Source organism: Vulpes vulpes, chromosome 12, assembly GCF_048418805.1.
Source record: "Vulpes vulpes isolate BD-2025 chromosome 12, VulVul3, whole genome shotgun sequence".
Classification (NCBI taxonomy): Eukaryota; Metazoa; Chordata; class Mammalia; order Carnivora; family Canidae; genus Vulpes; species Vulpes vulpes.
The window spans coordinates 51,501,767-51,512,207 of record NC_132791.1 but is presented as its reverse complement, the minus strand read 5'-3'; the positions used below and the strand labels follow the sequence as shown (position 1 = coordinate 51,512,207).

Below are 10,441 nucleotides of genomic sequence, written 5' to 3'. Positions count from 1 at the left end.
CCTGCTTCTCTCTCTGCCTATGTCTCTGCGTCTCCTACTGTGTCTCTCGTGAATAAACAAATAAAATCTTTTTTTTTTTTTTTTAAAGAGGAACTAAAGGTCATTTTTGAAAATCATCTGTAGTTTGTGACTCCTGAACTAAGGGTCTGTTACTACCAAGTTAGAAGCTACTGAGCTTTTTTTTTTTTTTTTTTTTAAATTTTTATTTATGATAGTCACAGAGAGAGGCAGAGAGAGAAGCAGGCTCCATGCACCGGGAGCCCGACGTGGGATTCGATCCCGGGTCTCCAGGATCGCGCCCTGGGCCAAAGGCAGGCGCCAAACCACTGCGCCACCCAGGGATCCCCGCTACTGAGCTTTTATACAGGATTGAACTCTGTTTATTCTGTGTGTCATAGATAGGAGTAAAAATGGAATGCAAAGTTGTCTATTTAATGAATACCCAGCATTTGCTTCAATGTGGATGAAACTGGAGGGTATTATGCTGAATGAAGTAAGTCAGTCGGAGGAGGACAAACAATATATGGTTTTATTCATTCAGGGAATATAAAAAATAGTGAAAGGGATTAAAGGGAAAAGGAGAGAAAATGAATGGAAAATATCAGAAAGGGAGACAGAACATGAGAGACTCCTAACTCTAGGAAACGAACAAGGGGAAGGGGAGGTGGGTGGGGGGATGGGGTGACTGGGTGATGGGCACTGAGGGGGGCACTTGATGGGATGAGCACTGGGTGTTATGCTATATATGTTGGCAAATATAACCCCAATAAAAAATAAACAAAAAAGTTGTCTATTTAAAAATTACAGTTACGGTGTTCTTTGAAGGAACTCATGAATGTACTTATTATTTTTTAACAATTTTATTTATCAGAAAGAGGAAGAGGGAGACAGAGAATCTGAAGCAGACTCCGCACTGAGTGCAGAACCTGATGTGGGGTTTGATCTCCCAACTGCAAGATCATGACCTGAGCTGGAATCAAGAGTCTGACACTCAGCCAACTGAGTCACCCAGGCACCCTAGGAATGTACTTATTTTTTTTAATGTATTTTAATTTTTTAAAAATTTATTTATTTATTTGAATGAGAGAGAGAGCATGAGATGGAGGGAGGGGCAGAGAGAGAAAGAGAAACAGGCTCCCACTGAGCAGGGAGCCCGATGCGGGACTCATGACCTGAGCCAAAGGCAGATGCTTAACCAACTGAGCCACCTAAATCCTGCATTGTGGTAGCAGGATTTAATAGGGATCATCTTTGTAACCCACCTTGTTTCAGAGACCAGAAAAATCTGTATGTTACAACAAGTAAACCTTCCCCTCCCTACCCAACCTTGGCCTTAGTCCGAGAAACCATATGGAAACAGGACAAGGAGGCTGAGCTCTCTGAAGCCGGTTCTTGATTGAGTCTGTTGGCTTGGGGGAGACAGTACCACTCTCAGGTACTGTCAGTGGTAAACTGACAGTACCTGAGAGAAGAGAGACAAAAGACACCCAGGTTCTTTAGCTATTGGGAGATCCAGAATTATCGCCTCTTAGAAATTTCTTTAGAGGAAAAGGCATCTTTTTTTTTTTTTTTTAAGATCTTATTTTTTAAGTAATCTCTATCCTCAACTTGGAGCTTGAACTCACAACTCTGAGACCAAAAGTCACATGTTCTTCCACCTGAGCCAGCCAGGTACCACCCTGTATTGTGTTTTTATAAACTCTTTCCTATATTATAGATTTTGGAACTTTTATACATTTTATTACCAAAGATTTTTAGCTCAGTTAATTTTTTCACATGAATTTTTAAAACATGAGCAAGTTTAAGCATATTTAAAAATAAATGAAGGGATCCCTGGGTGGCTCAGTGCTTTAGCGCCTGCCTTTGGCCCAGGGCATGATCCTGGAGTCCTGGGATTGAGTCCCGCATCGGGCTCCCAGCATGGAGCCTGCTTCTCCCTCCTCCTGTGTCTCTGCCTCTCTCTCTCTCTCTCTCTCTGTCTATCATGAATAAATAAATAAAAATCTTAAAAGAAAATCGAATGAATAGTACATCGAATCCTTGTGCACTGAGATTTAACAGTTACCAAGATTTTATACCAGTTACTTCATAGAATTCTTCATTTTTCTTTGCTAAAGCATTTAAAAGCTTTAAAATAGCTTTAAAATGTAAAAATCCCTAATAGCATGTCATTTTACCCTTATATCCTTCAGTAAATATCTCTAGATAATACAGTCATTTTCCTGTATAAACCATAATGCCATTATTACACCTAATAAAATAAACCACGATTCTTTGGTATCACTTAACACCCAGGCAAAATAAGATTTCCCTGAAGGTCAGGAATGCCTTTGGACAGTAATTTTGCTCTAATCATGAAATTCACCTATCACATTTGGTCTCTGTCATTTCGATCTACAATGAGCAAGCTCCCCCCTTTGCTCCCTTTTCCGCATGTCATTGACTTACTGTAAAAATGGGATCATTTGTTGTTCTGTGGAGTATCCGACTTTCTGAATTTGTTTGCTCCTTTTGGTGTCATTTGACTTGTTTCACTGTACCCTGAATGGAAACTTCCCCTTATCTTGAATGTAGGCGTGAGAGGCTCACCTTGTTGGCTGTTAACCTATACCACACATTAGCACGGTGGAGAGAGCAGGATAGAGCTTGTGACTGCAGTGGTGAAGACCTGAGAGTGCATCTACTAATTAGCAGCTCCATGAAGGTTTGATGTAAGGTCCTTGTTAAGGGTTGTTGCATCTTTTGGAACTCACAGACTTTAGAGAATCCACGATCCCATAGTAAAAGGCTGTGGAAGTACTCACTAGGGTAAATGGCAATAGAACGAATCTCCAGACTGTTCAAGTAACTGACATTTCAGCTCAGAAGACACTTGTCAAAGTTGGAGACTCCTGGGTTCACTTCTATTCCACATCCTTGTGCGATGGCAGTGTTTTTTCTGATGCAGTAAGCTTCCAATTTCCCTCCATTTTCTTTGTAAATGATCTCTGGCGTAGAGAGGAGTTACAAAGACATGAACTATGACCCCTTGTATGACCTCCACAGGTAACAAAACAGGTGGCGGATGTTTGACAGTTCCCTTTTCTAAACTGAATGTTATGAAAATAATGGTTACTTTCTGGCATCGATAGGAGTTAGGAAATCTTTGGATAAACAGAATAAGGATGGTTCTTTATGTTTTTGCTCTAGAGAAAGAAGCAGTATGTATATTGTGTTTGGACACAAACCTGACTCCCATTAATGTCCTGCAGGACTAGTTTAATTATGCAACAGTCTATATGCTTTCTCATCCAGTGTTCAAAAAGACACTGGTTAAACTCTATCACTTTCAATTTTGTGGAATTTCCTGCAAAACACCAAGAGCTGGAATAGGGTTTGGCTATAAAATGTGAGCTTTTTGTTTCATTGCCAGTTCTTGAGACAAGTAAAGGAATGACACTTGGCCCCGGGACTTGAGCCACCAAGCTGCCAGGCCTGCGTGCTTGACTGCCGACTTCCCCAGCTGTGTGTGGCTGGGGTGGTGATGCAGAAGTCAGGCACGATGTGAGTTGCTGCTGGAAGGACAGAAGCGATAGATGGCCCTTTGGCTTCTTGTCCAGGGTATCTGTTGTGCCCACCTCCTCATGAGAAAATATGGATGATTGCACTTGGCCCTGGAGAAGCTTTTCACTTCTGATTCTACTCACCAGCTGAAGTTCCATTCCCAGACTAGATTTCTTCCTCAGTGACTTCAGAGACCACATTCAATTGTGCTTAGCTATGCTGATGTAGACTAACAACAATTGGACTTTGCGCTTCCAGCTGGCCATCTTTTCTCACCCCTCCAAGCATCTTGAAAGAATTCTTTATATTCTTAATCTCCTCTCAATTTCTCTCCAAAAGTGTGCTTTTGATGCTGAAAGAGGGAAGGTATGGAAGTATACCATTGGGGTTCCTGGAGATGGACTCCCACCATGCTCACTCAGGTGCTTGAGTGAGCATAAGGACCCCTGATGTCATTCATTTGTATATTCATACAGCATACATGTACCAAGGGCCTTCTCTGTGTCCCAACTTGAATAGGCATATTGATGTATGGGGCAGGTGGAAACAGACTCGGGTGGAGTACTGAGTCAGGCTGTTTCCCAGCAGCTGCTTCAGAGGGCTGTTGTGGGGATGTTGGGCATTAGCTAAGAAGGCCTTAGGGGGCATTATGACCCCCTAAGGAGGCAGTAGGAGGTATAGGAGGAGCTGAATAAATATGTTATTTCCCAGTTCAGTATATTGGTTGTTGACAAGAGTATTTTCCTACCAAGAATAGTTATATACACTTGTTTCAGAATGCCTGGGACTACAGAGATATTGTGATCATTTGTTCTATGGTTCAAGAAGTTATGTTTTTATGACTATGATCAATTTAGCCACTGAAGATTTAATACAACAAAGGGTTACCCAGATTGCTCTGTCTAGATTTGCAGGAGATTAAAGGAAGGAAAGCAAGGAGAATATACTGATCCCAAGAATTGAACAGAGCAGAAACACTCTTGCTCCTGTACTTAAAATATCTCTGACCCACAGGCTCATGAGCTCCTACGCTCTATCTAGGAGAGTCATATGTGCACATTACATGCCCCCCCCCCCCCCGCCCGCCCCATAACCTAGTGCTGGGCATGACTAACCTCTGTTCCTTTCCTCCCACTTCTTGTGTTCTAGCCCCAGATCCATAGAAATCTTTTCTGTCCATCCTGCTGTTTCCAGTCCTGTGCCCTGGATGTATGCTCTTAGCTCTTAGAGCCCCAGAGAACTTTGCTCTTCCCTTTTATATGACCCTTAACTTACTCTAACACATCATTAAGAGGATGTGGATGGTAGAGATCAGCCAGGGAGTATTTGACTCTGGGGGCCTCCAGGCTAGTAAGGTACTAGAATGTTCAAGAATGACCTCATAAACAAAGTGTTCCCTTCTTGGGCTTTGCTCTCTGGCTTCTTAGAATCTAGATGCCAAGGAAATCCCTAAGCAGAGGTTTTTTTGTTAGATAATCAAGGAATAAAAATTGGAAATTTGGAAAATGTCTCAACAGTTTCATTACCAGAATGATACAAGAGTCATTTCCAGCTCACTGTTGGATAATCCATCACTGGTGTTCTGTGCAAGATTCGGGAAATTTCAGTAAATATTCTTTATTTCTATTGTTTGTTTAAGAAATGTGCAGATGGCAGCTTAGGGGAGCAGGCTGCCAGTGTTCTCTTAGCTTTTTCACAAACATACTCTTCCGCTGCCTAAAACGAGGTATGTGCCCTTGAGGAATGGCCTTCTGTGACTGGTAAGGTTGGTGAAGGCTCAGCCAGACATTTTGCTTCTTTGGCTTTAATACCATGACTGGCTAGTTAAGTCAGCTTCAGTCACTCTCTCATTTGACTCATATACTGCATTTGACTCAGTTTAGCCCTTTTTATCTTTTTGTCCTTCTTACTTTCCTTTTATTAGCTACTATGTTAGAAAATTTGAAGGTTTTTTGGAGGTATTAGACCTCAAATCAGACAAAATTATACATCCTGTTTTTATAGATTATAAAAGTATATACATTCTGTATTTATTTACTTTTAGGAGAGTGTGTTAATTTGTTGCATATAGTGTGGGGGGGGAAGTAATACATGATTTTGAGAAAAATTGGAAAGCACAGGTAAATATTAATAACCAAAAAAAAAGTATTACCTGTAAGCTCACCATCCACAGGCAGGCACTATCAACATTTTGGTGTGTTTCCTGCTCAGTTTTTTCTACTTGTTTTTGCACAGTTGAGATAATATTGAGTAGAGAATTGTGTATCTTGTTTTGTTTTTATCCTTTGCCACCCAGTGGATCATAAACATCTTTTTAAAACATAGAAAGTGCATAGGCATATTTTAGTATTTATATAATATTCCATGAGATGGATATGCCATAATGTACTTAACCAGTCTTTTTTGTTAGACTTTTAAAGTGTTTCCAAGTTCTCACTACTTAAATAATGGTGGGATGAACATGTTTGGCCAAAGCCACTTTATTCCAGATTGCATTCTCTTGGGATATAGGTTCCTTGGATCAAAGGATACAAACAGTACTAAGGCTTTTCAGAAGAGTTGGCCAATTTACATGCCCCCAGGCAGTTTATGAGACTGCCTCATCACAGTAACTACTGCCAGCATTAGATACTATTATGTTTAAGTCTTTGCTAATTTCTTTTTTTTTTTTTTAAAGATTTTATTTATTTATTCATGAGAGACATAGAGAGAGAGAGGCAGGCAGAGACACAGGCAGAGGGAGAAGAAGGCTCCATGCAGGGAGCCCAATGTGGGACTCGATCCCGGGTCTCCAGGATCACGCCCTGGGCCGAAGGTGGCGCTGAACCGCTGAGCCATCCAGGGAGCCCCAAGTCTTTGCTAATTTCATAAGCAAAAACAATCGTTGTACCTATTTTGCATTTCCCTGGTTAGTAATGCTACTAAACATTTTGGGGGAAGTTCATTACCATTTGTATTTATTTCATGAATTGACTGTGTGTTTGCCCATTTTTTTCTTAGGGTGTCCAGTTTTTTAATCATTGATTTGTGAGCACTTGTATGGGTGATGATTTGATTATTACCAGTTTTTCCTACTAGACTGACAATATTTAGTTTTGTTCACCTTGTATCCACAGTGCCTGCTGTCTGCTGTCTTGCTTGGCATTTGTAATCACTCAGTAAAAATTTGTTGAATGAGTAAATGAAGATAATGTTTTGTTTTGCTTAAGAAGAACTGGTAACCTCTCCCCCGCACCACCCCAGAGGTCTAAAGAAAAGGAACTAAGTAACTAAGTGGGAACAGATCAACTCAGGAGTCATCATACATATTTTATTGGTCATTCAATTAGCATTGTGTTACAATTTTAAAAATGCATTTATTTAAGTAATCTCGGTACTCAGTGTGGGGCTCAAACTCATGACCCGGAGATCAAGAGTCACTTGCTCTACTGACTGAACCCACCAGATGCCCTGCATTGTGTTGCAATTTAAAAATATATTTAAATTTATAGTGACAGAGGGGATAAAGCAGACCCTAGTCTCTGCAAAAAGTGTGTAATGTTTGGGATCTAGTTTTATTGTAAGATAATCACACCTCTTATTCAACTTTTTGACAGGAGGAAAGATACCCAATGTCAGGCATTTGTGAAGAGAGTCATAATGAGTCGTCTCTTTAAGATAATGATGATTAGCATCGTCTCACTGAATGCCTTTTTTGTAGTCTTGTGGACTGATTATAACACGAAATACAACTTGTTCAGACTTTTTGAGGTAAGCAGACAAAATGGGTTAACTTTCTTCTGTTTCATCCTTTTTATTGGTGAAAACATTAAAAAATTTTTAAGACATTTTGTTCAAGAAAATTTTCCATAGAAAAAACTCTCAGGACTTGAAAAATATAGTCTAAAATCTAGGAACATGATAGCAATAGTAGCAGTGATGACATGGTTTTTCAGTCTCTCTGAATTTCCTCTTAAAAAAAAAAAAAGCATCACTTCTCGGCCTTTTGGCTAAGATCAAGTGTAGTAAAAAAAAAAAAAAAGCAACTTGGAGGGTCTCTGGATGGCTCAGTGGGTTAAGCATCCAATTTTTGGTATTGGCTCAGGTCATGATATCAGGGTTGTGACACTGAGCCCTGTGTCAGGCTCTACACTCAGCAGTCAGTGTGAGATATTATATACATATATCTTTTTAAAAAATGAGCAACTTGGGAGCAAAACCAAAAACCCATGGGCAGCATCGAAATCAAAACTAGTTAAAAAGGTATCCTGACTCTGAGCCACAGCTGCACAGTATTAGTCTCTGAGAAGAAGCAGAGGACATTAAAAAAAATAGTAATTGGAAAATATGGGCTGATATGAGAACAGCATTTTTTATTAACATATACTGTATTATTAGTTTTTTTTTAAAGATTTTGTTTACTTATTCATGAGAGACAGAGAGAGAGAGAGAGAGAGAGAGAGAGGCAGAGACACAGGCAGAGGGAGAAGCAGGCTCCATGCAGGGAGCCCGATGTGGGACTTGATCTTGGGACTCCAGGATCACACCCTGAGCCAAAGGCAGATGCTCAACTGCTGAGCCACCGAGGTGTCCCTATATTGTATTATTAGTATATAATGTAGAACTTAAGTAATCTTAAATTACTTAATTTAAGGTAGAATTTAGTGATTCCTCAGTTGCATATAACACTCAGTGCTACTTATATCATGCCCTCCTTAATGATGTCCATCTCCCAATTACCCTTTCCCCCAATCCATCTCCCCTCCAACCACCCTCAGTTTGTTTCCTATGATTAAGAGTCTCTTATGGTTTATTTCCCTCCCTGTTTTTGTCTTATTTGTCCTTCCCTTCCCCTATGTTCATCTGTTTTGTTTCTTAAATTCCACAAATGAGTGAAATTGTACAGTATTTGTCTTTCACTGACTGACTTATTTCACTTACCATGATACCCTCTAGTTCCATCTACATTGTTGCAAATGGAAAGCTTTCATTCTTTTTGATGGTTGAGTAATATTCCAGTGTGTGTATATGTGTGTGTGTGTGTGTGTGTGTGTGTGTGTGTGTGTATACACATCTCATCTTCTTATCCATTCATCTATTGATGTACAGCATTTGATATTGGGAAGAGTGTTGTTCAGTCCAGTACTGGGTTAGTACAAGAGGTTCATAGTAATTTCTGAAGGGCCTAGAACAGTCTAAACCTTGTGAACTTTGAAGACTGACCAGTTAGGGCTCCCTTCAGGGACACACCCCTGCTCTCCACCCACTTAGGAGAAATAGTGGGAGTGGAATAAAAATTGAGCAGGGTAGAGACCCAGAGCTGAAGGAAGAGAAGGCCCAGATAAAATTGGAGGAGGGGAATGGAACAAAGAAACCTTAAAAATCAAGCTAGCACATCTTAAAACACACCACCAAAACAGAAGAGTTATGTGAAGTTAGAGCCATAGCATCTAAAAGTTCAGGAAAACTAATGTCATATAAAAAAGTATACTAGAAAGAGATTGAGGTAAAATCCCATACAGAATTATGAAACGAGAAAAGAGAATGAAGTACAGAATAATATCTATGTAGACAGTAGAAGCCCACCACAAAGACATGTCCAAAAAACAGATAAAAACTGTAGCATGTTATTTCAAAACAAGGTAAATGTTTAAGAACATGAGACAAGGGGTGCCTGGTTGGCTCAGTTAAGTGTCTGCCTTTCAGGTCAGTTGATGATCTCAGACTCCTGGGATTGAGCCCCACGTTGGGCTCCCTGCTTGGTGGGGAGTCTGTTTCTCCCTCTCCCTTGGCCTCTCCCCCTGCTTGTGCTTGCTCTCTCTGTCAAATAAATAAATAAAATCTTTTTAAAAAGAAGGAAAGAAAATGATATGAGATAGGAAAGAACAGAGGTGAGGTAACAAAACTCAGGAAAGAATTAGAAATAAAAGTCACTTCAAAAATGAAGATGAGGGGATCCCTGGGTGGCACAGCGGTTTGGCGCCTGCCTTTGGCCCAGGGCGCGATCCTGGAGACCCGGGATCGAATCCTACGTCAGGCTCCCGGTGCATGGAGCCTGCTTCTCCCTCTGCCTATGTCTCTGCCTCTCTCTCTCTCTCTCTCTCTCTCTGTGTGACTATCATAAATAAATAGTTAAAAAAAATGAAGATGAAACTAAGAGTGATTAAACAAAATGGGTAAGCTTAGAAGTATTGGATTAATGGAGATTTTTTTAAAGATTTATTTATTTATTCATTCATTCATTCATTCATTCATTCATTCATTCATTCATTAGAGAGAGAGAGAGAGAGACACAGGCAGAGGGAGAAGCAGGCTCCATGCCAGAAACCCGGCGCGGGACTTGATCCCGGGACTCCAGGATCGTGCCCTGGGCCAAAGGCTGGCGCTAAACCGCTGAGCCACCCAGGGATCCCCAATGGGGGAGATTTTTAAAACTCAATCAGAAATGAAGAAATAGGGGATCCCTGGGTGGCTCAGCGGTTTAGCACCTGCCTTCGGCCCAGGGTGTGATACTGGAGTCCCGGGATCGAGTCCCACGTCGGGTTCCTGGCATGGAGCCTGCTTCTCCTTCTGCCTGTGTATCTGCCTCTCTCCTTCTCTCTGTGTATCTCATGAATAAAGAAATAAAAGCTTAAAAAAAAAAAAAGAAATGAAGAAATAAAAAGGATTCAAGAGAAAATGATGAATATGGAAAATGAGGGAAGGGGCACCTGGCTGGCTCCCCAGTTAGTGGAGCATGCAGCTCTTAATCTTGGGGTCGTGAGTTTGACCCCCCATGTTGGGCTTAGATTACTTTAAAGTTAAAAAAGAAAAAGAAAAAAAGATTAAAAAGAAAAAGAAAACGGGGGGAAGAAAAGATCCAACATAAGGATAGTAAGAGTCGCTGAATTTGAAACAAAAAGTAAAGGGATGGGGCAAA

General features: G+C 40.6%; 1 protein-coding gene and 1 pseudogene across 1 annotated transcript in view; both read left to right on the top strand.

Annotated features, from left to right (window-relative positions):
- Nucleotides 1-4,956: 4,956 nt before the first annotated feature.
- Nucleotides 4,957-10,441, top strand: part of CATSPER3 (cation channel sperm associated 3) — a 36,970-nt gene continuing 31,485 nt past the window's right edge. Inside the window, exons 1-2 of the mRNA XM_025994876.2 lie at nt 4,957-5,149; nt 7,140-7,293. Coding sequence (XP_025850661.1) covers nt 5,049-5,149; nt 7,140-7,293 — 255 coding nt within the window. The 5' untranslated portion in view covers nt 4,957-5,048. The remainder of the gene's footprint in view (nt 5,150-7,139; nt 7,294-10,441) is intronic.
- LOC112917180 (U2 spliceosomal RNA) lies at nt 7,513-7,678 on the top strand (annotated as a pseudogene).